At 50.5% G+C, this 27,890-nt stretch overlaps 1 protein-coding gene across 9 annotated transcripts; it reads right to left on the bottom strand.

The window, feature by feature from the left end:
* Nucleotides 1-365: 365 nt before the first annotated feature.
* On the bottom strand, nt 366-27,632 carry LOC307226997 (glutamate receptor ionotropic, NMDA 1-like). Of its 9 annotated transcripts, XR_013843758.1 has the most exons (22): nt 27,113-27,632; nt 24,922-25,056; nt 23,797-23,973; nt 21,994-22,056; nt 20,679-20,779; nt 19,868-19,989; nt 19,518-19,692; nt 19,038-19,182; nt 18,807-18,890; nt 17,360-17,495; nt 16,681-16,808; nt 15,935-16,099; nt 15,597-15,715; nt 14,655-14,767; nt 14,002-14,150; nt 13,594-13,751; nt 12,256-12,417; nt 11,613-11,722; nt 10,738-10,883; nt 7,101-7,211; nt 2,130-2,220; nt 366-1,320 (listed from the first exon to the last, which is right to left on the bottom strand). XR_013843758.1 is itself a non-coding variant. In XM_079996038.1 (21 exons), exons 1-21 carry the CDS (start codon nt 27,359-27,361, stop codon nt 1,252-1,254), a joined length of 2,817 nt encoding a protein of 938 aa, XP_079852164.1. In that variant the 5' UTR covers nt 27,362-27,632; the 3' UTR covers nt 366-1,251. The 9 variants fall into 9 exon arrangements, 7 of the variants coding, with proteins under 7 accessions (XP_079852164.1, XP_079852166.1, XP_079852165.1 ...); XR_013843759.1 differs by lacking the exon at nt 7,101-7,211; XM_079996038.1 differs by lacking the exon at nt 2,130-2,220.
* Between the last annotated feature and the right edge of the window lie 258 nt (nt 27,633-27,890).

The raw sequence follows: 27,890 nt of genomic DNA, 5'->3' as shown, positions 1-27,890 counted from the left end.
TTCATTTACCTTGCTCATTTAATTATCTAGGTACTTCCTTCCCCCTCTTTCTGCGGTTCCTTACATTTATTATTATTAATTTTAATAATATAAAATAATAATAATAATATATAATAATTATAATACAATAATAAAACAACTTTTAATTTTTTTATTTTATTTTAATAATCATTAATAAAATCCACAGAATCCTTAGGAAGAGACGTCGAAATTCCAGCCCGCAATTCCAAATGTTAGATAAATTTCAGACGAGTGAAAATGCTACCAGGATTCAGGTAAATAACAACAACAACATAATATCAATAATAATAATATCAACAACAATATTAATAAAATCAATAATAATAATAATATCATCAATAATAATAAGAACAACAACAATTTATTTTAACCCTGCCATCTGGGTGGGTTTCTGAAAGCATAATATACAATAAAGGGAAGATCAGGGGATGAGTGGATCTCTAAGAGACCCAAATGGATCTCCAAGAAGGGAGAAAATCAGCTCAATGGATCCATGGGAATAGGTAGGAATGTTGGGGTAATGGCAAGAAGCAGGGAAGGGGTGGTTGGGAAGTCTTGGAAAGGAGAGACGAAGGAGGGAGGGAGGGAGGGAGGGAGGGAAGGAAGGAAGGAAGGGAGGAAGGAAGGAAGGAAGGAGGGGGAGGAAGGAAGAGGGAAGGAGGGGAAGAAGGAAGGGGGGAGGGAAGGAAAGAAACAAAGAGGGAGGAAGGATGGAAGGAAAGGAGGAAGGAAAGAAGGAAAGAAGGAAAGAAGGAAAGAAGGAAAGAAGGAAAGAAGGAAAGAAGGAAGGAAGGAAGGAAGGAAGGAAGGAAGGAAGTCCCCCAAATTGAGTGATCCCCAAAGTGGACAGTAGGAAGAGAAGCAGATTATGTACATGGACAGGAAGGTCAGTCAGTCAGTCGGCTCCCCCAAATCGAGCAAGCCCCAACGTGGACAACCAGAAGCGGAGAACTGTACAAGGACGGGACTCTCCCAGTTGCGCACAGTTGCCTCCTCTCTCAGGAAGTGGAAAAGCCGGGCTGCCCTGGGAGGGTGTCCTTCAAAGGGGCGCAAGGAAACGGGAAGCGGGCGCTGGAGGCACGCCAGAGCTCGTTCTCCGTCCGTCCGTGGCACGGTGGGCGGGACCACCTCCTCGGTACCAGTCCACAAGGTAGGTCCGTGGGAGAAGAAGAGCTGGTCCATCCCGGGGGTGTCTGAGAGGGGGTGGCAGGAAAGAAGCGACAGGGGCCCTCACACCACGGTGCTGACCGAGGGGTCCGAGAGGTTGAGCTGCCCCGCAAGGTCAGTGGGGTGGTACTGCTGCAGGGGAGACAAAAGACAAGACACGGGGGAGGGGCGGTGGTCAGGCAGAGGCAGGCCAGAGCGAGGCCGAGACACATGCTGCCCTCGCAGGCCGCCACCGCCCCGGCAGGAAACCGCTCAAGGAAGATGCTGCGCCTCCAAACCGGGATGCATTCAAGGCTGCGAGCACCAAGCGGGGAATCTCCGGGGATCCGCTCTGTTCCCACAAAAAAAGTCAGGGTGCCGCAATGTGGGCAGAGCCAAACGTAGGGCCACCCTTCCCATTTTAGGGACCCTGACATAGGGCCACCCTACTAATTTCAGAACCCTGACCTGTGTCGTCGTGTCCTGCCCCCAGTTTCCATTCGGCTCAGCTCCTTCCCGGTTGGAGCGCATCATCCCTCAAGGATCTCCCCCGGGGGGCAGCCATGTGGGGCGGGGGCTCCCTCCCCCTCGCAGCGCAGCCTCTTCCCCCGGAAAGCAGCACCTGCTAGCTCAGCCATTTCAGGCCGATCCCCTTTGGAATCGCCCGGCAACTTCAACCCCTTGACAATTTCGGGTCGATCCCCTTCGAAATCTGCCGACTACTCTCCCTTCATGTATGCTAAGAAACTCCCTCCGGGAAAAAGCTCGGCGACTCGGCTCGCAAAAGAGCCACTTTTTCCAAGATGGCCGCCCTACTCCTCTCCCGCCCGGCCCTTTTCTGGGATGTCCCGGAAGGGGACGACCGGTTGTTCCCCCCACCAGCACCACCACCCGTCCCACAAGATCAAACAGGACTTTGGATACAGGACAAAAATGCATCAACATTCACAACAAGATCCCACCCTTTGCGGAGGAACTCCTGAAGCCGGGAATTCTCTACAGGGCTTTATCTGCAGCTCACGGACTCTGGGTGTGGCGGCCTCGCGGGGGTGTCTGTAGGGAGCAGGCGCATCAAAGGGATGGTCTATTACATCGAAAGCTGGCTTTGAACCCGGTGCCGGCACCCGGGGACACCACCAAAACCACCACCCCAGGAAAGCGGGACGCCGCCCGGCCAACCCGGCCAACCCAGAGCTGCATTTCTTCCTCCTCCTCCTCCTCCTCCCTCTACCCTCCACACTGGAATGCCTAGAAGGGAAAGCCACCAGAGGAAGCAGACCCTCCAAGCACCCCTCTCTCTCCCGGGATAGAAGAATCCAGCCCAGTTTCCGCTGGGATCCCGGAAGGTTCCGCTGTTCCTGGGATGTCCCTATATTCATGGGAGAAATGTTGGAGGGGGTGGAATAGGACGTCCCTATTTTCATGGGAGAAATGTTGGAGGGGGTGGAATAGGACGTCCCTATTTTCATGGGAGAAATGTTGGAGGGGATGGAATAGGATGTCCCTATTTTCATGGGACAAATGTTGGAGGGGATGGAATGGGATGTCCCCATTTTCATTGGAGAAATGATGGAGGGGATGGAATAGGATGTACCTATCTTCATTGGAGAAATATTGGAGGTTATGCAAACGCCCACCGCTGGGGGGGAGACTTTTTTAATAAATCCCTGCAGTTACAAACAGGAGAAATAAATGGAGAGTCATGTGGGGGGAGTTTGAGAAGGCAGAAAGCCATCTTTTCCGGCCGAGACATTTCCCCTTCTGGAATACCACCCTCCCAATATCTTGTGACAGATGTCCTTTTGATGGGGAGAGAGGGGGGGGGAATCAGAATTTCAAGATGGCTGAGAAGTTGGCTTACGCCCCAGGTGGACCTTTCAGTGTCTGGGACCTTTGGAAAGATGCCAAAGGGCGGGGATGAGGTCAAACCCTATGCCCCACCAACTCAGAAACATGCATAATAGAGGGTCTCCAAAATGGGCCGGGGGTTTGGAGAGGGAGATGGAACTTTCCTGCCAACGTGGCGACCGTGCCAGAAAGGATGATGCGCAATGGGGAAGATATCTGGGAATTAAATCAAATTTGGTGGAATGATTTGGACGGGTTGATTTACTGAAATTGGCTTCTTGGAAACAGCTGGAATCCTGCAAATGTGGATCAGAATCCTGATTTAATAATAATTTTGACAGATTGCTTTGGTGCAATCTGCTCCTTGGAAATAGCTGGAATTCTGCAAATGTTGATTAGAAACCTGATTTAATCATTTGGACGGATTGCTTTGGTGCAATCTGCTCCTTGGAAACAGCCTGAATCCTGCAAACGTCGAGAGTGACCCAAATTCGCAATCATTTGGATTGTGACCGCCCAGAGTGGAAGATGGAACGAAAGAGAAATTCTCAATGAAAGAGCGACGGTGGGAGGGACGGGTGGAAGATGGAATGTGCCGAGGTGAAAGCGGAAAGGAGGGTTTGGAGGAGGAGAAGCGGAGAGGAGAGGAGCGGAGAAGGCCGACCGGAAGTAAGAATGGCGGGAGCGGTGGGAAGAACGAGGGACTGGAGGGGAGGGGAGGGAGGAATGAATGGATGGATGGGAGGATATTCAGAGGAAGGAAAGCATGGATGGATATTTAGAGGAAGGAAGGAAGGAATGGATGCATGTTCAGAAGAATGAGGGAATGGAGGGGAGGGAGGAATAAATTCAGCAAAAGGAGGTGGAGCCAGAATGCCACAGAGTGATGGCTTGGGATGTTCAACAAGGAATAACCTGCAGTGGGAAATGGACAAAAAATTCGGAAATGGATTAAAAATAAATAAAAAGGGATGAGAACGGATTGACATGCTGTTAAACTGCTTTTTAATTCTGTTTCCTCCCTTTAGGGTCTTGATTTATGGGCTACTATAGGTTACTACTACTAACAGTAATTAATAATTAAAATAAAATAAAATAAAATAAAATAAAATAAAATAAAATAAAATAAAATAAAATAAAATAAAATAAAATAAAAAATAGTTCTGATGTTTCCTCCCTTTATGGTCTTGGCTTATGGGCTACTACTAAAATGAGGCTGCATTTTAAGCTGTATTTTAAGCTGCATTTTAATTAACTGTTCTTGGTTTCTTCCTATTATGTTCTATTGTAATTTATATTTGGTGTTAGCTGCCTGGCCCTGGCCGGGGAGGGCAGGGTATAAATAAAAAAATATTATTATTATTATTATTATTATTATTATTATTATTATTATGTTTTTTGTTAGAATTGTTTTTACTGGTTTTGTTATGTGTGTCTTTTTAAATATATATATATATATAATTTTAATTATTATTTTTTCTGTTTTACAATCTTGAATACTCATTTAAACATCCTTGAAATTCAAGGGTGTTTTAATGTGTTTTTTGGGGGGGTCTGTGACGGTGATCTTGGCACTGATATGGGAGGATTTGACAAGGAAATTCGGAGGAGAAGCGGTGAGGAATATTCAGGGCTGGTCCCCAAGAAAATGACAGTGATCTTAGCATTGATACAGGAGAATTTTCAGAGGAAATCCTGAGCGGAAACAATGAGGAATATTTGGGGCTGATCCAAGAGAGGGACAGTGATCTTCACATTGATACAGGAGGATGTTCAGAGGAAATTGTAGCCCAACGCCCTTTGGAATAAGTTTGAGAAATCATGGGAGAGGTTTTGTGAAATATATTAATTACCATTAATAATAATAATAATAATAATAATAATAATAATAATAAGTATTCTTCTTCTTTATTTCTTCTGTGTCAGACCAACACGGCTGCCTACCTGATGATAATAATGATAAAGATGACGATAATATATATATATATATATATATATATATATTATATATATATATATATATATATATATATATATATATATATATATATATATTATGGTTATTATTATTATTACTATTATTTTATTTCTGCTGCATCAGACCAACACGGCTGCCTACCTGATGATAATAATGATAATGATGATAATTACAATAATAATGATCATGATAATCATAATAACAATAATAATAATAACAACAATAATATTTTATATATATTATCATCAACACCACCACAATTATTGTTGCCAAATAATAATAATACCCCACTCATCTGGCTGGGGAACTGCCTGCACATAGGAAAACAGCAGAAAGTCTGCAGATTGTGGAAGTTCAGGTTGTCCTGCCTTGGCCTCATTCCCAGCCTATCAACAGATTGGGATGAGGGATCCTAACAGATATCCCAGGGTCCCTATTGCAGGGACAGCCCAAGATGTGAAGAAGCCAAGGCAGTTTCCGGTTTGATCCGGGGTTGATCCCGCTTTTCCTAAGGACATTCCTATTTTCATGGGAGAAATGTTTGCAGGTATGGAATAGGACGTCCATATTTTCATGGGGGAAATGTCAGAAGGAATGGTAGGAAGTCCATATTTTCATGGGAGAAATGTTGGCACATATGGAATAGGACGTCTGTATTTCATGGGAGAAATGTCGGCAGGTATGGAACAGGACAGGGGTTGGCAATTTTTTCTAGCAGCCGGCCTGTCCACTGTCACGCAGACCTTATGGCGGGCTGGAGAAGCGGAACCGGGGGGTGGAGCTGGAAGAAGAGGCGAGGGGGTCAAATTGTCCTCCTCCCCACCCCCCAACCCCCAGCCCCAGCTTCCCAGGGGCTGCTGCCACCACCACCGCCGCTGCTTCTCGTGAGTAGACAGAGTGAGCTTGTTCGCTCGCTCTCTGGCCCGTAGAATAAGGTGACCAGATTTCCCCCCATTAATCCGGGGATGCTTTTCAATCTCCATGGATTTTGTAGGATTTCTAAATCTGGGGACGGTCCCCGGAAAACGGGGATGCCTGGGAACCTTACCCTAGGGGCACCAGGGCGGCAGATGGCGAGCGGTGGCGGGAGGAAGAGGCGTAGTGAAGCCAGAACCCGAGATTATTGGTGACAAGGATGGGACAAAGAGGCTGAGCGGTGGCGGCTCGACCAATCCCATGGCGAGCCCGGATCCCAGCGCAGGGCGGGGCCATCCCTGCCGATCAAATGCCACCGGGGCAAACCAGGCGCGGCGTTGGAGCAGCCAAGCCACCGCTGCTCGGGCTCTTGGTCCCATCGGTGTCGTTGAGATTTACAGATCCGGCTTCCCGGATTGAGGACCCAAATGGGCCTGATCCATAGCTGTCAACGGTTCCCTTTTTAAAAGGGAAATTCCCTTATTCCAAATAGGATTCCTTGCAAGAAAAGGGAAAAGTTGACAGCTATGGCCTGATCTGGCCCGGGGGGACTTGGGTTGCCGGTTCTGTTGGGTCAACGTCAGAGAGGACGGCCAGACGCCCGTTTCCACGGGAGAAACGTTGGCGCGGGCTAAGCAATGGAGCTCGGCTGTCCGCCTGATGACGGAGGGCCCCTCCCCCGCCTCGTCATTTCCAAGGAAGCCACGGACAGAAAAACACAGGTACAGAAGGTGATGAGAGACATGGTGCCGGGCGAGGCCATGCACCTTGCCTGAATCCCACAGGAAGTGTGGCGGCAGGAGAGGGCGGTGGCAGGGAGTCCTGCTGGCCACTGCTTGCGGAGCCGTACAGTTACCACAGGCAGAGGGAGACGGTGGAGATGGCAGGGCAGGAGACGGACGAGGGGAAGACGGCACTGTGGACTGCTTTCCGGGTGGGGACCAGGACAGGAAGGACTGGAAATCAAAAGAGGGGGGAAAGAAAATTCTGGGTTTTTCGGGGGGTCAGAACAGAAAGGAAAGCAAACCACGTACGGAGAGAAGAGGGAGCCCTCGATCTTTGGGACAGACAGTGGAGACGGACTGACAGAGGACGAAACGGGGCCATGGCAGCTGTGAGATGGGGCGGTTGATGGGATGGCAGGAGAAAGAGAGAGAAAGAAGGAGGGCACAACCGGTTGTCTTCTTCTTACCGTGTCTCTGCAGGACCTACGGCTCTTGAAGCTGTTGGCCAGCGTGGATGTGATGGACCTAAAAGTGGTTTTCATTCTAGGGCCTGGTTCTGCTCTAGCACTTGGTCTATCCTAAAACGAACATGTACATAAGCGGTTAGATCTCCGGACGGCCGCCACCGGCCACCGCGTCTACACTGTGCCTCGCTTTCACAGGCTGCCTTGCTCGCCTGGTGTGCTCCTCCTGCCCTACAGGGCGGCCGGGCTCCGGAGGGCCCCTCCGAGCGCTGACCTTCCGAGCGGCCATCTTGGGCTGGGGCGATCCTGGGAGCCACCCCAGACTCTGAGTGGATCCGCTGTCCTTTTCATGGATGTACCCTAATTTCACAGGACGGGGTGGGAGAGGACGCCCCTCTTGGAATGGAATTGGAAGTACCTCTTTTCATGGAAGGGGGAGGAACCAGACACTCCTCTCCACCAACTCCCGGAGAAATGTCAGAGAGGATGTACAGTTGCCTTCAAAACCATCCCATCCCTGGGGCAAACGGGGCAGGTTCCCACCGAGAGGGCGATTTTGGGGGTCTCGGATGGGGTGGTTCGGGTCAGAAGCACCCCAAGCATCAGTGGGAGGGGTGATAGGAAGACCCTGTTTTCCGGGGAGGAACATCATGGTAGGACGTCCATAATTTGGTGGTGGGACTGTCAGAGAGGATGGTAGGATGTCCAAATTTCGTGGGAGGAACGTCAGAAGGGGTGGTAGGACATCCATAATTTCATGGGAAGAACATCAGAAAGGGTGGTAGGATGTCCATAATTTCATGGGAAGAACATCAGAAAGGGTGGTAGGACGTCCATAATTTTGTGGGAAGAACGTCAGAAAGGGTGGTAGGACGTCCATAATTTCTTGGGGGAAATGTCAGAAGGGGTAGTAGGATGTCCATAATTTCATGGGAGGAATGCCAGAAAGGGTGGTAGGACGTCCATAATTTCATGGGAGGAATGTCAAAGGGGATGGTAGGATGTCCATAATTTTGTGGGAAGAACGTCAGAAGGGGTGGTAGGACGTCCATAATTTCGGTGGAAGAACGTCAAAGAGGATGGTAGGACGTCCATAATTTCATGGAAAGAACCTCAGAGGGGAAGGAAGGATGTCTATAATTTCATGGGAAGAATGTCAGAAGGGGTGGTAGGACATCCATAATTTCATGGGAAGAATGTCAAAGGGGATGGTAGGAAGTCCATAATTTTGTGGGAAGAACGTCAGAAGGGGTGGTAGGACATCCATAATCTCATGGGACGAACATCTGACAGAAACTGTACGTGAGGACCTTGTATGTGGGGCAGACCATTTACTGGAAGGGGTGGGGGGAATGGGGCAGGACGGAGCTACAAGCAACCTTGGGGTTCCTGCAGCAGCTCAGAGGGCCTCCTCTCAGGAGCTTGGAGAGGAGGGGCTCCCACCCTATTGGTGGCCTGGGAGGGGGGGCGGTCCCTGCCAGTCACTGTTGCCCCCTTTCTTCCATCATCTAGAGAGGGGGGCAAGAGACTTTTTCCACCTACCCCTAAATAAATAGGATCGGGGCCTTTGGTCAAGGCAGGTCCTACGGCTGGGAGATAGAGAGAAGACTGCATCAGAAGAGAAGGGAAGTCATTGTATGTTAAGGGGGGAATGGGGGGGTAAAATATCAGAATTAAAGAAACGAAAACCAGTATTGGGAAATCAAGGAGGGTATATAGGTCTCCCGAGATCGGCGGCCGGAAGCTGGGGGGCTGCTTTCCGGAGGGACCCCGGGTGGGAATCTGAGGGGGGGTTAAATGGGGAGGGGGCAGCTGGAGGGTTGGGGGCAGAGCGGGAACGAAAGCCGTCAAGGAGGGGGGAGGGGAGAGAATCGTGGGGGGAGGTTGGGTGGGAGGCAACCAGACCTGGTTATGGGGGGGTGGGAGGAGGCCCCCATTTTGGGGAGGGGAACCCCGTTTCTGATCCCAACCCTTTGGGCTACAGTGGAATTTGGGGTTTTGGGGGAGGGCCCCCCAATCTAAACCCTCTGTATCCTCCCCTTGGGGAACCCCGTTTCTGATCCCCCCCCTTTGGATTTAGGTAAATTTTTTTTGGGAGGGGGAGAGAGACCAGGTCTGGCTCCTCTGCATCCGGGTTGGGGGGGCCGACTGGAATTGAATCCATTTCCTGCTTCCGTTCCCGATCTTCCTCTCCACCATGCCCCCCCCAGGCATGCACAGGAAAAAAGGAATTGATAGGATGGAATGGATGAAGATCTATATCTAAATATATATAGATAGGGAGATACCCCATTATAAATATATATATATTTACATATATTGATCCAGAGGTATCAGTGCATGGCTTGCCACGGCGTTGCGCCATGGCCAAAGAGTGACCAAAACCAAATAATAATAATAGTAATAATTTATCATTTCTACCCCGCCCATGATTTCAAATAATAATTTGAAAAGAAAGGTGTGTGTGTGTGCGTGTGCGCGCGTATACACACACACACACACACACACACACACACACATACATATACGTATATACGTATATACATTATATATATATTATATGCATTATATACTTATATGTATTATATATTATATACGCATATATAAATTATATATATATATTATTTATATACATATATAAATAATATTTTATATATTTTTGGTCATATTCTGATCTTATTGAATAGACACACACACACACACACATGTTATATATAGACTTATATAAATTATATATATATACATAAACATATATATAATATGTGTATGTATGTGTGTGTGTGTGTGTGTGTGTGTGTGTATGTGTATATATATATATATATATATATAAATTTTTTGGTCATATTTTGATTTTTTATTTGACTTTTATTTTTTAAAATTGGTATTTATTGAACAAAGAAATCTTCCCGCTCGCCTACCTTCTAGCATTGTACTAGTGGCCGGAGGGTTCCTCCTGCGGAAAAGTCTTACATTGTCAAACGGATCTTCGGAACGTCGGCTTTCCTCGTCGGCCGTGGGGTGGGATGGCCCCCACCCAAAAAATCCTGGACCCCCCCCCCATCTCGGCCAAACCCCAAACCCCGGACCGGACCTGCCGTCAACCCAGGGAAGCGTTTCTCCTCTCTAGAAAGTTGGCAAGTGAAAAATGGCAGTGACAATTGCACTTGGGATGTCCTACAAAATTTGAGCCTGCCTTGTTTGGGCGGCGGAGGGGGCAGGACACAGGGATGGACAGACCCCGATTGACAGGACGACCCTATTCCCATTGTAGGGAATTTAATAGGACGTCCCTGTTCACATTGATGGGGATTGAATAGGACACTTCCCAGGATGAGTGGGGCAGTGGGGTCCCCCAGGGGTCATCCAAACCAACCCTCCGCCCTCTTGGAAGGAGCGACTCTTATGGGGTTCCCCCACCCCATAAGTGGGAGCCACGGAGAGGGCGTCCCCCTAATTCTACTCCCTTTCGGCACCGTAGTGACTGTTGGGGTGAAGAAATGGGAAATGGAAAAGGACCTCCAAATTAAAAAATGGAAATTCAAAGACGTCCCACTTGTTTTGGTGTTTTTTTCGGCGGTTTTGTGGGTTACCTGCCCCCCGCCAGAGGTATCTTCTCCCCCCCAAAATGGCCTCTTCCTACCTGTAGGTTCTTCCTCCAGACATTGACGGCAGCAAAGGCCAACTGCATCTGCTTCCGTCGGGCGTCCTTGTGCCTCTTGTAGGCAATTTCGATGAAGATCAGGAAGATTCCGGCCACGATCCCCCCGGCCACCAGCATGAAGACGCCTGGGGGGGGTCAAAATGCGAGAGGGAGAAGGGTGAGAGAGCCGGGTTCGAAAGAAGCACGCACACACACGCCACCACCACAGTCGAGGGTCGTCCAGGAAGCAGAGTGAGAATCGTAATCATGGCGGCAATCATTGTGATAGTAATAACGATGGGGATCCGGAATAAGAATAGGAATCACAAATGACAATTGTAAGAAGAAGGATAGCGATAGCAATAGGGATACTTGCAAATGGTGGTGGTACCAGTAGTAGTTAGAAATGGCAATAGTAACAATAACAATAATATATTATATATATAAATAATAATATTAATGTGAATCTAAGTTTGGCAGTCGTCATCATCATCATCATCATCATCATCATCCATCATCTTCCATCATCCATCCACCAACACCACCATCATCTCAATATTCTTATTCTTAAGAGCCTGACTAAGCACCCATCAGCATCCTCCATCATCACCACCACCATCTCAATATTCTGATTCATAAGAGCTGGGCTAAGCACTGGATGATGGGTAGGCAAACTAAGGCCCATCATCCATCACCATCACCATCATCTCAATAGTCTTATTCTTAAGAACCGGGCTAAGCACAGGACATTTTGTGCCTTGCCTTGGGTTGGACTGGATGACCCCGGGGGTGGTGGTGGTGTACCTTGTGCCCCTTCTTCTCTGATCCCTGAGGGGAGGGAGCTCCAGGGGGAATGGGGAGGTCTAGGAACCCACCTGCCATGTTCTCAAAGGTGAGGGTGGCCGGGGCATTACTCCTTGAGTCGCACTCCTGGTACCTCACCCACGTCTTGTCCAGCTCTTCCATGAAGCCATTTTCGTGGAGGCTGTGGGATGGGAGGAGAGAGCTGAAGCGGGGAGTCCCGCCATCTTGAATAAAATATGGATTGGGGGGATGGGGCGGGAGGCCAGGTGAAGCCACGCCCTGCAACCCTCAAATCTCTTACGGGGACCCAAGGGAGTCCCAGGAAAGGCCAAGGGAGTCCTCCAGGAGACCAACTTGGACCAAGAAGGCTCCTCGGCCATCTTTGACAGACCCAGAGGAGGTCAGGCCCAACTGGACTCCCTCTTTGATGCTACTGGGTTCGATCCCAGAACATCCCAATTTTGGGGGGCGAGGAACATTGGAGGGGCTGGCAGCTTTCCGGTTCGAACACTGGATATCCTATTTTCCCGATTTCCCCCAGAGGGGATGCCTGGACCTTTCTCCCGTGAAAAGAGGTCCTCTTGTGTTTCTCCTCCGGAGTGGGAAAGGGAAGTTCCAGGATCAATCCGGGATGCTCGGAGGGTCTGGTGTTCTCCACCCAACCCCAACCCCCTTCCCTGGATCATTCCCGCGGGCGGGGGAGAGGGTACGGACTTGAGGATGGCCAGCGAGACATTCTGCTTCCAGGGACTGTCCTTCCTCATTCCGATTCCGAATCCAGACCGGAAGAAGAGTTCTCCAGTGGTCACCAGGTCGCACTTCTGGGAGGCTTCGAACTCCAGGACAGCCGAGTCCCAGATGAAGGCGTGGAGTTTGCTGGGTGGAGACACAAGTGGGAACAGTAACCAGGAAAAGGGGATCGACTTCAGTGCTCCCGGCAAATTCCAGAAGCCTTCCCTCCCCCTCTTCCGATGGAGGATTTTCGCAGGATGAAGCGGTCCCGAAAGGAAAGGATCAGAAATCCCGGCAAATTCGTTCCTGAGAAATTCCTGCCAAACCTTTCCTGAGATATTCCCACAAAACCTTTTCTTAGAAATTCCCGTCAAACCATTTCTGAGAAATCCCGCCAAACCTTTCTTTAGAAATTCCTGCCAAACTATTGATTAGAAATCCCAGCAAAACAATAAATTAGATTGCAAAATTTACGAGAAACCCAGCAAAACCATTGATTAGAAATCCCAGCCAAACATTTTCTTAGAAATCCCAGTAAAATGTCTTCTATATTTCTGCAAAACGATTTATTAGAAATTCCCGCAAAACATTTTGTTTAGAAGACGCAGACATTTCTTTGAAATCCCAGGAAAATTTCTTAGAAACCCAGCAAACATTTCTGAGATATCCCAGTCAAACAATTTCTTAGAAATCCCAGCCAAATTTATTGGAAATCCCAGCAGAATTTCTTATTAATCCCAGCCAAATTTATTGGAAATCCCAGCAGAATTTCTTAGAAATCCTAGCCAAATTTATTGGAAATCCCAGCAGAATTTCTTAGAAACCCCAGCAGAATTTATTAGAAATCCCAAACAATTTCTAATAAATCGCAGCCAAACAATTTATTAGAAATCCCAACAAAATTTCTTAGAAATCCCAGCCAAATGTCTTAGAATTCCTAGCCAAATAGTTTCTTAGAAATCCCAGCCGACTTTCTTAGAAATCCCAGCCAAACCATTTCTTAGGAATCCCAGCCATATTTCTTAGGAATCCCAGCAGAAATTCTTAGAAATCCCAGCCAAATTTCTTATAAATCTCACCTAAATTTCTTAGAAGTCCCAGCAGAATTTCTTAGAAATCCCACCCAAATTCCCACAAAAATTCTTCGACTTTGCGTTGGCTTCAAATCAGTGGGTTGTTAATTGGTCGAAATTCATGGAAATTAACTGGCCGAAAAATAAAAATAAAAATGGAATCCCATAATCCAATGCCTCTTTCCCCATTGGTCCCCCATGTCCTCCCAGCCCACCCGCCGGGAAAAGTCAAAGGAGTCCAACTCACTTGTCCCGGACGGCCTGGATGGCTTCGGCGGCGCTTTCATAGTTATGCTTCTCCATGTGGCGGTACATGGTGCTGAGTTCCACCTGCCGGCGGAAGTAGATGTCCACCGAGCTCTGCTTGACCGTGGCATAGATGAATTTGTCAGACGGGTTGCGCAGCTGGGAGAGGGGAAGATAGGACATCCGTATTTTGGTGGGAGAAACATCAGAAGGGGTGGTAGAAGGTCCACATTTTCATTGGAGAAATGTCAGAAGGGGTGGTAGGATGTCCATAATTTCATGGGAGAAATGCTAGAGGCGATGGTAGGATGTCCCTATTCTCATGGAATAAATGTTAGAGAAGATGGTAGGACATCCATATTCTCATAGGAGACATGTCAGAGGCTTGGTGTTCTCCTTCCATGCTTACCCTGGGATCATTGATGCCCGTGATCCGTTCCTCGGGTCTGTCCAACACCAGGAAGGCCGCCAGGTTGGCAGTGTAAGAGGCCACGATGATCATGGCGAATCCAGCCCACACCATCCCCAGGATCCGTGCGGAGAAGCTCCGGGGAGCACCTGGAAGAGATAGGGCAGGTCGGGATGGTCCTCAAACATCTGAAGGGCCGAAACCCTGGGGAGATAGACCTCACCCAAGCTCTCTAGTGCTGCCCCTCGAGAAGACCATCTAACTGGGGAAGAACCCAGAGGGGAAGAAGCTGAGTTGGACATCCCTATTCTCGTGGGAGAAATGACGGAGGTCGGAGAAGATGGTAGGACGTCCATATTTTCATCAATGTCAAACGAGATGGTAGGACCTCCATATCAATGTCAAAGGGGATAGTAGGATGTCCATATTTTCATCAATGTCAAAGGGGGTGTTAGGACCTTCCTGTTTTCATCAAGGTCAAAGGGGATGGTAGGACCTCCCTATTTTCATCCATATCAAAGGGGATGGTGGGACCTCCCTATTTTCATGGGATAAATATCGGAGAAGATGAGATGGGGTCGGTGGCACCAGCCTTTGCTTTGCAGCCTCTTACGGACGGACCCATCCACATCATTCCCACTGGAGAGACTCACCTTCTCCGATGCCAGAGTTGAGCAAGACTCCCCAGGAGAACCACATGGCAGATGACAGGGTCAGGGCATCCTCTTCCTCTTCCTCGCTGTTGACTTTGAAGCGGCCGAAGGGGCTGCAAGAGAGCAAGCAGGGCCAGCGGTCAGACGTCCATCAAGTAGCAGGTCTTAGAAGATGCCCCGTGGAAAGAAGCTTCTGGACCTCACGGGTGCGAGGAACTCCAGAGGTCCAGGGTGGGCAGAGGGCGGAACTTCGAGGACTCCTCGGTTTCCCTCATGTCGTTCGCAGGTGGAATAAGTGATGCAAAGTCAGTGGACAGAGGTCCCTTTGCATCATTGATGGGTACGTAATTTGGTGACGTCTTGAGGAACAGCCCGTCCAGTTCCTTGTCCCTGCCCCCATTGGGTGGGAGGAAGCAGAGCTGGATAACTTTTCCTTGCTCCTCTGGGAGGAGGAGGAGACCAGGAAGACCAAGGGGTAGAGGAAAGAGGGGGAGAGGGGAGAGGAGGAGGCCAGGAAGACCATGAGCTAGAGGGAGGAGGGAGGAGGAGGAGACCAGGAAGGCCAAGGGGCAGAGGAAAGAGGAGAAGGAAGGAGGAGGAGGAGGAGACCAGGAAGACCAAGGGGCAGAGGAAGGGTTAGAGGGAAGAGGAGGAGGGGGAGGGGGAAGAGGAAGAAAAGAGAAGGGAGGAGGAGGAGGGGAGGGGGAGTAGAGGGAGGAGGAGAATGAAGGAGGAAGGAGGAGGAGAGAGGAGGAGGAGGAGGAGGAGACCAGGAAGACCAAGGGGTAGAAGGAGGGGTAGAGGGATGAGGAGGAGGAGGAGGAGGAGGAGGGAGGAGGAGGAAGGAGGAGGAGGAGACCAGGAAGACCAAGGGGTAGAAGGAGGAGGAGGAGGAGGTGGTGGTGGAGAAGACCAGGAAGACCAAGGGGTGGCTGCAGTTACCTAAAACGGTCCAGGAGATAGAGCATCACAGCCACCACATGGACCGAGAGGCCCACCAGGAGCCACAGGGTGCTCTGGAACGGCTGCATGAACGAGTCCAAGGTGCTGCGGGGGATTTCCTGCAACGGAGAACCGGAAGTGGGCGTCAGTAGCTGGGGGAAGACCCCAGCAGGGGTTGCTTAGGGTTCCTCACAAAGGTTGAGGAAAACGGTTCTCCTCTTCTTCTCCCCAGGCCTTTCAAGGATGGACCTTGATGTCAAATATGGGTGGTCTTTAGGATGCTGATGGATCACTGAGGGCACAGTGATGCCTAGTGGTCGTTGGCCATGTCTACCCACCTTCTTCACCAGGATGGTGAGTCCCTGGTACTTAAAGGGCTTGGAGAACTCGATGTACTGGGCCCGCTCATTGTTGATGGTCAAAGGAGCCACGATCATGTCTGCCTGACCGCTCAAGAGCTCCCCCATCATGCCGTTCCATTCCTTTTTGTTGCTGTTGTTCACCTGTGGTGAGACAGAGCCAGGGTGAGAAGGGCAAGGAGGTCCGTATTTCCATGGGATGAGCATTGGTGATCATGGTAGAACGCCTGTATTTTCATGAGATGAATGTGGGAGATGATGGTAGAACGTCCGTAATTTCATGGGATGGATGTGGGAGGTGATTGTAGAACGTCCATAATTTCATGGGATGAATGTGGGAGATGATGGTAGGACGTCCATATTTTCATGGGATGAATGTCAAAGGGGATGGTAGGAAGTCCATAATTTCATGGGAAGAACCTCAGAGGGGATGGTAGGATGTCCATATTTTCATGGAACAAATGTCAAAGGGGATAGCAGGAAGAAGCTATGGGAAGCAAGTTCACGAATGGACAACCCTCCAGGCCTCTCCTGAAGGTTCCTCCGGTCACCCCAGTGTGGGCGGAAAGCCAATGGGGACGGCCAACCGTTCCAGGAACGACTTCCCACAGATCCCCTTTCTCAACAGGACGGCGTCTGTCCGTCCCCGGCCAAGGGGCTGGACCCTCAGAGATCTTCCGAGAAGTTGGAGGGTGGCCCGTACGGCCTTCCTGAGGCCCGCTCACCCGCTCCTGCGTGCCAAACTTCCCATCGCCCACCAGGTGGACCTCGTAAGTAAAGTTCATGGTCTTGGCCAGCTTGATCAGGAGGTCGACGCAGAAGCCATAGCAGCAGAGCATCACGCTGGGGCGGCCTAGTGGGGCAGGAGAAAGGGGGACCATTGATGCCCGTTCCAGAAGGTCCCCAACGGAGAGGACCTTCTCAATCGTTCCACCTCCATTCCCGTCCATCGAGGAGATGCCATTTGACCCGGCCCTTTAGGACAATGTGGATGGCTTCCTGGTGGAGATCTGACCCGTTCCCCGTCGATCCGTTTTGTTCTCAGCCTGCTGAGCTGGATTCCTTCCTGGTCGTATGTGGAAGAGATCATCTGAACCAGGCTTCCTCCACCTCGGCCCTTCAGGTGGTTCCGTTCCATATATGATCAGGAAGCGATCCAGTTCTCCAGGCTTGATCAATGGGGAACGGACCTCCCCATTGTTCCTGACCACCGGTCCAGCTAGCTAAGGATCATGGGAGGTGTGGGCCAACCACATCTGGAGGAGGCCTGGTGTAGACTAAGAGGATCTCATCTCCACCATGCAGTGCAGACCCTCCCAAGAAGGAGAGATGCCTGGCGCCCAATGGAGACGCTTGGCGGGGGAGCTTCTGACCTGATGCCCCCGCTTTGGGTTCAAGACGTACCCGGCATGGTCTTGTTGGGCCCCGTACAGAGGACCTGCTGCACCAAGCCGCCGGTGCTGTTGGTGAGGGCTTTGCACTTGCCGTCGGCCAGGGTCTCCTTGACATAGACGAACGGCTCCTGGTGAATGGTGACAATCTGGGTGGGGAGGGGAAACAGCCCCCAAAAAAGTGAGAAGATGGATCACCGTCCTCTTCCCAGCCAAATCGGCTTCTCAACCCCTCTGCTGCCTTCTCCTGGAAGGGGAGAGTTGGATGCAGGGATGCCAACATGGAATTCAGAAGTGGTTGAGATGGAAGGGGCTCCATGGTCATCTAGACCAACCCCCCCTGAGGTGCAACGATCTTCACTCAAGCACCCGGGACTCCAAGGAAGGAGAGCCCGCTTGCTTGCGTCCCGCAAATTTCTCCTGGACGTCAGGCCGGGCTCTCCTTTCTTGGAGCTGGAAGCCACGGGTTCATGTCCTACCCTCTGGAGCGGGAGGACTTGTTCTTTCGTCCAGGCGGAAGCCCTGGAGATATTTGAAGACGGCTCTCATATCTCCTCATCCTCAGACTGAGTGTTCCTATCTCCTTCGGCCGTTCCTCCGAAGGCTCGGCTTCTGGACCCTCAATCATCTTGAGATGTTTGGCTCTAAAGAGAGCCATCTCCTTCAACTGTTCCTCCCAAGGGACCCTCCGTCATCTTGAGATGTTTGAAGATGGCCCTAACATCTCTTCTCAGCCTCCTCTTTTCTGAGCTAAAGAGAGCCATCTCCATCAAACGTTTCTGCTAAGGTTGAGCTTCTAGACCCTCAACCATCTTAAGATGTTTAAAGGTGGTTCCCATATCTCCTTGGTCTCCTCTTCTCCATCTCCTCCTAAGTTCCCAACTGTTCCTCCTAAGGCTCAGCTTCTAGACCCTCAAACATCTTGAGATGTTTGAAGATGGCCCTATCATCTCCTCTCAGCCTCCTCTTTTCTGGGCTAAAGAGAGCCATCTCCTTCAACCTTTCCTCTAAGACTCAGCTTCTAGACCCTCAAACATCTTGAGATGTTTGAAGATGGCTCTCCTATATCCTTGGTCTCCTCTTCTCCATCTCCTTCAACCATTCCTCCTAAGGCTGAGCTTCTAGACCCGCCATCATCCTGAGATGCTTGAAGTTGGCTCCCATATCTCCTCTTCTCCATCTCCTTCAACCGTTCCTCCTAAGGCTGGGCTTCTAGACCCTCAATCATCTTGAGATCTTCGAAAGTGGCCCTAACATCTCCTCTCAGCCTCCCCTTTTCTGGGCTAAAAAGAGCCATCTCCTTTGACTGTTCCCCCTAAGGCTTGGCTTCCAGACCCTCAATCATATTGAGATATTTGAAGGTGGCTCTCATATCTCTTGCTCTCCTCTTCCCCAGCTCCTTCAACTGTTCCTCACCAGGCTGACATTAGTGAGGGAGGGAGGTGGAGCAGAGATGATACCTTGAGCTTGGTAGACATCTCGTAGCCCTGGGGCGTCTCGGTTTCTCCTCCCGGCCAGATGATCTTGCGGTCGTTGGGCAGGAACTGAGGAGGTGAGGAGAGAAAGGTTGGGACCAGACCTTCTCTACCAGCCTTCCCTGATAAATGACCATAGAGTCAGAATGGGACCCCCGAAGGTCAGCCAGTCCGACCCCCAGGCCAGGCAGGGCCCTCCTATCCAGGGATACTTACGTGGCTGCCGTTGTAGACGCCGACCTGCACCAACTTGTTGTTCTGCAGGTTCATGACACTGTAATTGGCGTACTTGCGGTCCCCGTCTTCGTTGAACTCCACCCGGCCCGTCACACCCTCGGCGTACTTCGTCTGCATCAGTACCCTGGGGAGAAGGCGGGTTGATCGGGATGCGGAGGGATGGAAATGTCTCCCACGAAATTACGGATGTCCTACCATCCCCTCTGACATTTCTCCCATGAAATTACAAACGTCCTATCACCCCTTCTGACGTTTCTCCCACAAAATTATGGATGCCCTACCACCCCTTCTGACATTTATGCCACCAAATTATGGACATTGTACCATCATCTCCAACATTCATCCCATGAAAATACGGACATCCTACCATCCCCTCTGACGTTTCTCCCATGAAATTACAGACGTCCCACCACCCCCTCCATAAAGAACCCAGGTCTGAGGTGCCCAGGATGCTCTTACCTCTTGAAGAGTGGCCCCGTCTTCCAGATGTTGGTGTTCCCCACGCACCCCCTGGGTGGGTCGGTGATGTTCTCCTTCTCAAACAAGTTGTGGACTGCCTGGGCCACCATGGCCACTGCGTCCCGGATGTGAGCCGACTCGTTCTTGCCGTTCATGAGTTGTAGACCGATGAGACCTGGGACGGGGGTGGGGGTGGAGACAGATGAGTGGGTTGGCTGGGACCCCAGAGGTAATCCAGGTGAACTCGCTGCGGGGCGGAGACCTCCGAATGGATTTAGAGAAGGGAAGGAGAGCACCGCTGGGCGATCAACCATGGGGCACCTGGACCATGGGGAGGGGTCCCAGGTTACCTTCTGGCGCATTGCGTAGGGCATTGCCGGAGATCTCCCGTTCCCCCACCAGCCAGACGTAGCCGGGACCTGTCATGTTTTCTTTGGCTGCGGCCGTGTAGACGGTGGTGGCGTCGTCCTCACTGGAGAAAGAGAAGAAGGCTGTTGGGATGGTAGGACGTTCGTATTTTGGTGGGAGAAATGGCGGAGGGGATGGAATAGAAGGTCCCTATTTCCTTGGGAGAAATATCAGAGGGGATGGTAGGACGTCAGCATTTTAATGGGATAAATGTCAGAGTGGGTGGTAGGACATGGGAGGTAGGTGGTAGGTTTCATGGGAGAAACGTCGGAGGGGATGCTAGGACATCCCTATTTTCGTGGGATGAATTCTGGAAGGGATGGAAAAGGACGTCCCTATTTTCATGGGATAAATGTCAGAGGCAATGGTGGAAGTCCATATTTTCATGGGATGAATTCTGGAAAGGATGAAATAGAAGGTCCCTATTTTCATGGGAGAAACATCAGAGGGGATGGTAGAAGTCTATATTTTCATGGGATGAAATCTAGAAAGAATGGAATAGGAGGTCCATATTTTCATGGGAGAAACGTCAGAGGGGATGGTCGGACGTCCATATCTTCATAGTAGGAACATCAGAGGGGATGGTAGAAGTCCCTATTTTCATGGGATAAATTCTGGAAGGGATGGAATCGGAGGTCCCTGTTTTCATGGGAGAAACCTCAGAGGGAAACGTCGGAAAGGTTTGAACGGGGGAAAAATGGGGGTCGCCTCCACTCACCTGACCCCAACCCTGCCCCACCGGCCGGCCCTCACCTGGCAGACAAGATGATCACCCTGGCCTCCAGTTCCTTGGCTTCCAGGAGGAGAGACGTCACGTTCTTGGTGCCCGGCTCAAATTGAAGGACCTTCTCGGCCTGCAAGGTTGGCGCGAGCAAATGCGGTCAGTCGGCTGGGCCCCGATCCCCCATGCCAGAGCTATGCTTTCCTCAGAAAGATACTTCCTTCTCTCTTTCCAAGGTCTACCTGGAAAGGACTCAGTTGTTCCTCATTTCTTTTCCTCGGTTTATTCCCCCCCCCCCCGTTATTTCTTTCTTTTCTTTTCTCCTGGTGGGGTTCATTTCCTCCCCACCCCCTTAAAAAAATAAAAACCTAATTTTTTATTTTATTTTCTATTTTAAAAAAAGAATCATTTTTCTTTGTTGTTGCACTGAGCATGCAAACAGAAGTCACTCCAGCCCCAAAAGAAGGTCGTGCATTGGTACAGGAAAGAGGAAAAAAAGGCATATATAGAGATACACAGCGGCCGCCAAAGTGATTCCACCCACCATGGCAAATTGATTTCTCGCTATTTGTTTTTTGCAAAAAAAAAAAAAAATCTTGCAAAATTTGCATTTTTTTTTTTATTTTTTTGCAAATTCTGCAGAATTCCCACCGTCTCGGGAATTGCCGACCTGCCTTTTTCACTCTGTCGACGCCGTCTTTGCGACGGCGAGGGAGCCCCTCAGGCGGCAACTGCGAATATCCATATATTGGTTGGCTGGCTGGTTTTGCGATGCAGTTGACTGCTCAAACGCCTGTTGCTTTTCCAAAAAACAAAATAATAATAATAATAAAAAACAGGAAAAGGGGAGGAAGGGGGAGGGGAAAAACACGCAAGGGGTCCGCCTTGCAAGGGAATCGAAGTGAGGATCTCGCATTTCCTGTTGGGACAGGAAGGGGCAGAGCAGGAAGAGGAGAGCAGGAAGGGGGAATCAGATGGTCCAGGAGGAAACAAGGGGGGGGGAATAAACTCGCAAATTCGCTCTGGCTCCACATGCATGGTCTTCCGAAGAAAGACGTCCAGGATGGGATTGCTCCTCAAACTCAAGCTCAAACCAAGCATATCTCAACGGAAAAGAACGTGCGACCCAAAAAAAAAAAACATGGAGTCTGCTTGCTGGCTCCAGAGATATTTTTATATTTTTTCCCTTTAATATATATATATATATATATATCTTAAATTTATTCTAATTTTTTGTGGGGTGCCCGTGGGCCGAGGCGGCCCGATTGATGAATTTTATGATTTTTTTAATTTTAATTTTTTTGCTCGTTAGGTTGGTGGGCGGCGTGCATTTCCATGCAAATATACCTTGGGTCCTCGCTTGTTGTCAAAGGATAGCGGTTCGAGGCTGTCAAAGCTCCTTTTTTTACTCTGATGGATAATGTGCACAGAGAAAATATGCAGACACAGAAGAAGATTATAAACAGTTGAAAGAAGAAAGACGGGCACTCAAAGCAAATCCCATATCCAACTCCTCCTGATCCGGGGCGGGGGGGCCGTAACAGAGGAGCAGGGAAAACCCCCTACAAGCTTTCCTATTCAGTTTCCTACAAGGTTTCTTATTAAGTTACTACAAAGTTTCCTATTAAATTTCGTACAAATTTTCCTACAAAGTTTCCTACAAGGTTTCCTATTAAGTTTCCTGCAAAGTTTCTTTTTAAGTTTCCTAGAAACTTTCCTACAAGGTTTCCTATTAAGTTTCCTACAAAGTTTCCTATTAAGTTTCCTGCAAAGTTTCCTATTAAGTTTCCTGCAAAGTTTCCTATTAAGTTTCCTGCAAAGTTTCCTATTAAGTTTGCTACAAGGTTTCCTATTATGTTTCCTACAAGGTTTCCTATGGGGGTTACTAAGGGGGTTTCTTAAGACATTTCCAATGGGGGTTCCAGACCAGGTTTTCTATGGGGTTTTCCTACAAAGTTTCCTATAGGGGTTTCCTATTAAATTTCCTACAAAGTTTCCTAAGAAGTTTCCTACAAGATCTCCTATGGGGGTTTCCTAGGACGTTTCCTTGGAGCTTCATGCAAGTTCTTCCTCTCCTTTAAATCGGTGTAGGTACCTTGTGAGTTTCTGAGGGCAACTGGACATTTTCATGGGAGAAATGTTGGAGGGGATGGTGGGTTGTCCCTCTTCCCAAATGTTGGTAGACCTCTGAATGCTGGCCGCTTGGAGTGAAAAGCGGGGGCAAGGCCGCCACCCTCAGCTCCTTCCTCCCTGCAGGATTCTTGACGGCCACCGAGAAGAGGATCATGGACCGGATGTCCTGCCTTTGGTCTGATCTAGGAAGGCTTCCCATATATGTCGACTTGGCCGACGTGGGGCCACCGCTCACACCACACACCAAGGAGGCTCGGCTTCAAAGTCCCCCTCCGCCACTTCCGCTGGAGAAATATCGGAGGGGGTGGAGCCACGTGGGCCCCCAACCCAGGAGAGAAGGAACTGGTCCTTCAGGAGAAGCTGGGATTGGGGAAGTTGTGGACGATTGGACCTTTTATGGTGTTCTTCTAGATGTTGGAGCATCTGGAGCAACCCAGTCTGATGGGTGGGGGTATAGATGACAAAATTATGACCATTATGACTGATCAGATTGTTGCATTGACCATGAGCTTCTTTGGAGAAGAGGAAGGAAGCAGGTAAACGGAGCTGCCTATCCCTGCCTCACAAGTCTCTCTTGGGGCTCCTTCCCAACTCTATGATTCCATCTTGAGGTTCCTGCCTTGGTTGAACCAGACAACCCTTCCAGGTCCTTCCCAAGTCTATGATCCAAGCCTACTCTCCTAGACACTCTCTTTCAATAAGGAAATGGGTTTTTGGCCCAGCTCCAGGTTACGTGCCGCCCCCGTCTCCCCGTTTTTGCCTCTTTCGGATTTCTTTTTTTTTTTTTTATGTAGTCGGAGATTTCGGTTTTTTTCGACCATGGCAAAGCAAGTGAAATGAATAAAGAGTAACAAACTTTGATCAGGGACTTAGACGGCCGGCGCTTAAGAGCACAATGTGGGTCATGTTTAACAATGGGAAGAAGAGAGAGAAGGTGTATTTACAGATGTCAATCTACACACGGACGACAAAGCGCGAGACTTTCGAGAGAAGCGTGGGTGGCGGGAAGCTACTGACCTTGGACTCTTTCTCCTCCAGGAGGGTCTCCAGCTTCTTCTGAGCCGCCCGGCCCTCGTGGTCATCGCTGACGATGAGGATGATGTGGTTCCATTTGTAGAAGCGCATCATCTCAAACCAGACATTGGACTGGTGAGAGTAAGGAGGGACTGTGCGGAGGAACGAAAGGTGGATGCTCTGGGGAGAGAAGGAGCCAGAGGGGGCGTCACTGCAAACCAGGCAGGGGCGTCCGGGTTGAAGCACCGTCCCTCCTATGGGGTGGAAGGACCCTCTGGAGAAGTTCCATCTTGAGACCCTACCTGACTCTGCAGAGAGGTCCATGCTCTGCTCAGCTAATGCATTCTCCATGGGGCTACCTTGGAAGGGGACCTAGAAAGGAGTTGGGGCAACATCCCTCCTATGGGGTGGAAAGAGCCTCTTGAGGTCTTCCATCTTGAGACCCCACCTGCTTCTCCAGAGAGGTCCATCCTCTGCTCATCTCCTGCTGTCTCCATGGGAAGGTGACTTGGAGATGAGATTGAGGAACATCCCTCCCCTGGGGTGGAAGAACATCTCTAGTACCAGCTCCATCCAAGACCTGGCCATCTGCTTGGTCTACTGCCCTGCTTTCTCCATGGGGCTACCTTGGAAGGGGACCTGGGAACCATTGTGGATAATGGCCCTCCTGCGCAGTGAAAGGGCCTCTTTAGGAAGCCAATGGGAAAGATCTCCAGAAGGTTTGAGCTGGGTATCCACCAGTATGGGGAAGATACAAAGCTCTACCTTTCCACCAGAAGGTTTGGGCTGGGCGCTCGCCAGTATGGGAAAGATACCCAGTGTCCTTTCAACCAGTGAAGGTGGTGTGAGTCTGGAGGAGCTCGGAAGACAGACAGACGTCGACTCCTGAGAAGAACGAATGGCTGTTTCTGAGGAGCATGGGGCACCAGGCATGGTCTGATATGGAGTCACCATGCCTCTAATGGACCAGCCATTCTGGACTCACCGGGGTCTCCGCGAGTCTCCTGGCGGCTCCCTCCAAGCAAGAAGCGAAGTGGTGGGGAACCAGGCAGAGGAGAAGTCAAGGCCTTCTCTCGCCAGATGTCCAGGAGAACGGTGGGTCCCGACCAGCGGGAGCTGTGGGCTTACCTTGTCTGAGTAAATGGACATGCGTGTGGTCAAGCCGATGACCGGGATCCGGTAGAAGCCAGCAGTGTATGACACCGGCGTCGGCGTGAGGTGGTCGTTGGGAGCTGGCGGGTGACTCACCAAGATAGCGTAGACCTGTGGGAGAGACGTTTTCCCGATGGAATTACGGACGTCCTAACATTCCCCTCTGACGTTTCTCCCATGAAAATATGGACATCCTACTCTCCCCTCTGATGTTTCTCCCATGAAATTATGGATGTCCTATCACCTTGGCGACAAAGATCCATATACTTCAAGCTATGGTTTTCCCACTAGTGATGTATGGAAGTGAGAGCTGGACCATCAAGAAGGCTGATCACCGAAGAATGGATGCTTTTTTGGTGCTGGAGGAGACTCTTGAGAGTCCCATGGACTGCAAGAAGATCCAACAGACCTATTCTGAAGGAAATCAGCCCTGAGTGCTCACTGGAAGGACAGATCCTGAGGCTGAGGCCTCAAGACTTTGGCCACCTCCTGAGAAGAGAAGAGTCCCTGGAAAAGACCCTGATGTTGGGAAAGATGGAGGGCGCAAGGAGGACGGTGCAAGGAGACAGAGGATGAGATGGTGGGACAGTGTTCTCGAAGTGATCAACATGAGTTTGATCAAACTGTGGGAAGCAGTGGAAGACAGGAGGGCCTGGCGTGCTCTGGTCCATGGGGTCACAAAGAATCGGACATGACTAAACGACTCAACAATAACAACAAGAAGCCATTCCCCTCCGACGTTTCTCCCATTAAATTATGGACGTCCTCGAATGCCCAGGCTTTGACAGGCGGAGAGAGAAGTCGGCCGAGCCAGATTGCAAGATAATATGATTTCCTTAACCGCACATTTAAGGCCTAAATGCCATTTCCCCTCCAGGGACCATTTATGATGAAATGGTCTGGCAAGAAGGAGGCGAAGAGCAATCGATGGAAGGAACCAACCCTATGGAAGCAATTGAGATGGCGTTTCCATGGAAACTTCCTCCTCCCTTTGCTGGCTTCTCCTATAAATGGCCTTTTCTGCTCCGTTTGGGGAAAGAAGGAAGTCTGTAAATGTCGATCAGGTCTGCAATTTGGGTGGCTTCAAAGGAGATCCCAAATGAGACGTAAATGGGGCCAAAATAGCACCATTTGATGACTTGGGGACCCGGTTTGTTCCTTGGGAAATGGGCTGTGTTGGGGTATTTTTAAGGTCCCAATATGTGGGTGTGTAAGAGGGAGGGAGAGAGGGAGGGGGGAGAGAAGGCGAAAAAGAGAAAAGAGAGGGGAGAGGGAGGGAGGGAGGGAGGGAGGGAGGGAAAGAGAGAGAAAGAGAGAGGGGAGAGAGGTGGGGAGAGAAATAAAGAGGGAAAGAGAGGGAGAGAAAGAGAGGGAGAGAAAGAAAAAGAAAGAGGGATAGAAGGAGAAAAAATAAAGAGAGAAAGAGGGGGAGAGAGGGAGGAAGAGGGGGGAAAGGGAGAGAAAGGGGGAGAGGTAGGGAGAGAAATAGAGAGAGAGAAAGAGAGAAAGAGAAAGAAAGAGGGAGGGAGAGACATGGAGAGAAGGAGAAAAAATAAAGAGAGGAAAAGAGGGGGAGTGAGGGAGGAAGAGAAAAAAGGGAGAGAAAGATAGGGGAGAGAAATAAAGAGAGAAAGAAATGGAGAGAAAGAAAAAGAAAAGGGGAGAAAAGGAGGGAGAGAGAGAAGGAGAGAGAGAGAGAGAGGGGGGGGGTGTCCCTGGGCTGGTGCCCCAAGCCAAAAGGCTGGTCCATAGGGTCAAGGGGTTGTTGGCTGGCCCTTAGAAGGGTCAAGAAGTCCCTGGGCTGTGGTAGGGTCCCAAGGTCGGTCTCTGCGGCCCGCAGATCCCTAGGTTGGTGCCCAAACCCACACTCTGGTTCACAGGATCCCGGGGTCCCTGGGTGTTCCTTTCTAGGGCCAACCAGTCCATCAGGTCAAGGAGCCCCTAGGCTAATTCTTGAGGACTGGAAGGGGGTCCCTAGGGTGGTCTCTAGGGCCAAGAGTGCCCTATGCTGGTGCCCCAAGCCCACAGTCCACAGGATCCAGGGGCCCCTGGGTGGTCCTTTCTGGGGCCAACCAGTCCACCAGGTCAAGAGCTTGGCCCATTACATCGAGGAGGAGTCCCTAGGGGGAGTCCCCCGACCGGTTCTTGGGCGGCGCGGCGCGGCTACCTGGCTGGAGATGAGGTCCTCGCAGACGGAGAGGGCCATCTGGATGGCGTTGGGCTTGTGGGTGACGGAGGTGGCGTTGAGCTGGATCTTCCAGGTGCCATGGCGCTTGTTGGCCTGGTTGATGGCCTCGCGGAAGACCTGCTCGTGCCTCTTGGTGCTCAGCACCGCCCCGATGTTCACCACCTTGGGCTCACAGCCCCCCCGCGCCACCGAGAAGCACAGCAGCACGGCCAGCAGCAGGAGGCGCATGGTGGTCACCCCACCGTCGCCCGGCGCAGCCCAAGGGCCCCCCAGGCGGCGGAGAATTGCCACGCAAGAGGGTCTATCCGTGGTCCTGAAGCGGCCCTGTGGAAGAAGCAGAGGCGGCGGCTGTCCCTGGTGCTGAATTGGCCCTTTGCAAAAGACTGCTGTCCCTGGTGCTGAATTGCCACCGCTTGCAAAAAATGTCACAGTCCCTGGTGTTGAATTGGCCCCCCTGAAAAAAACCGCTGTCCCTGGTGCTGAATTAGCACCCCTGCAAAAAAACCTGCAGCTGTCCCTGGTGCTGAATTGGCCCCCTGAAAAAAAAGCCACTGTCCCTGGTGCTGAATCCCCCCCCCGCCCCCGCAAAAAATTCACAGTCCCTGAATGCCCACCCCCTTGCAAACAGCCGCCGGATCTCCCCGCAAAAAGGGGGGGGGGGTCGGCCCCGTCCGCGGTGCTGAAGCACAATGGCGCTGTCCGCGGCGCCGAAATTCCCCTGCAAAGACAGGCGCGCACCCGTGCGCGCGGCCGCGCG

Source organism: Podarcis cretensis (assembly GCF_951804945.1).
Source record: "Podarcis cretensis genome assembly, chromosome: 11".
NCBI classification, from domain to species: Eukaryota; Metazoa; Chordata; class Lepidosauria; order Squamata; family Lacertidae; genus Podarcis; species Podarcis cretensis.
This window is presented reverse-complemented; position numbering and strand designations above follow the sequence as displayed.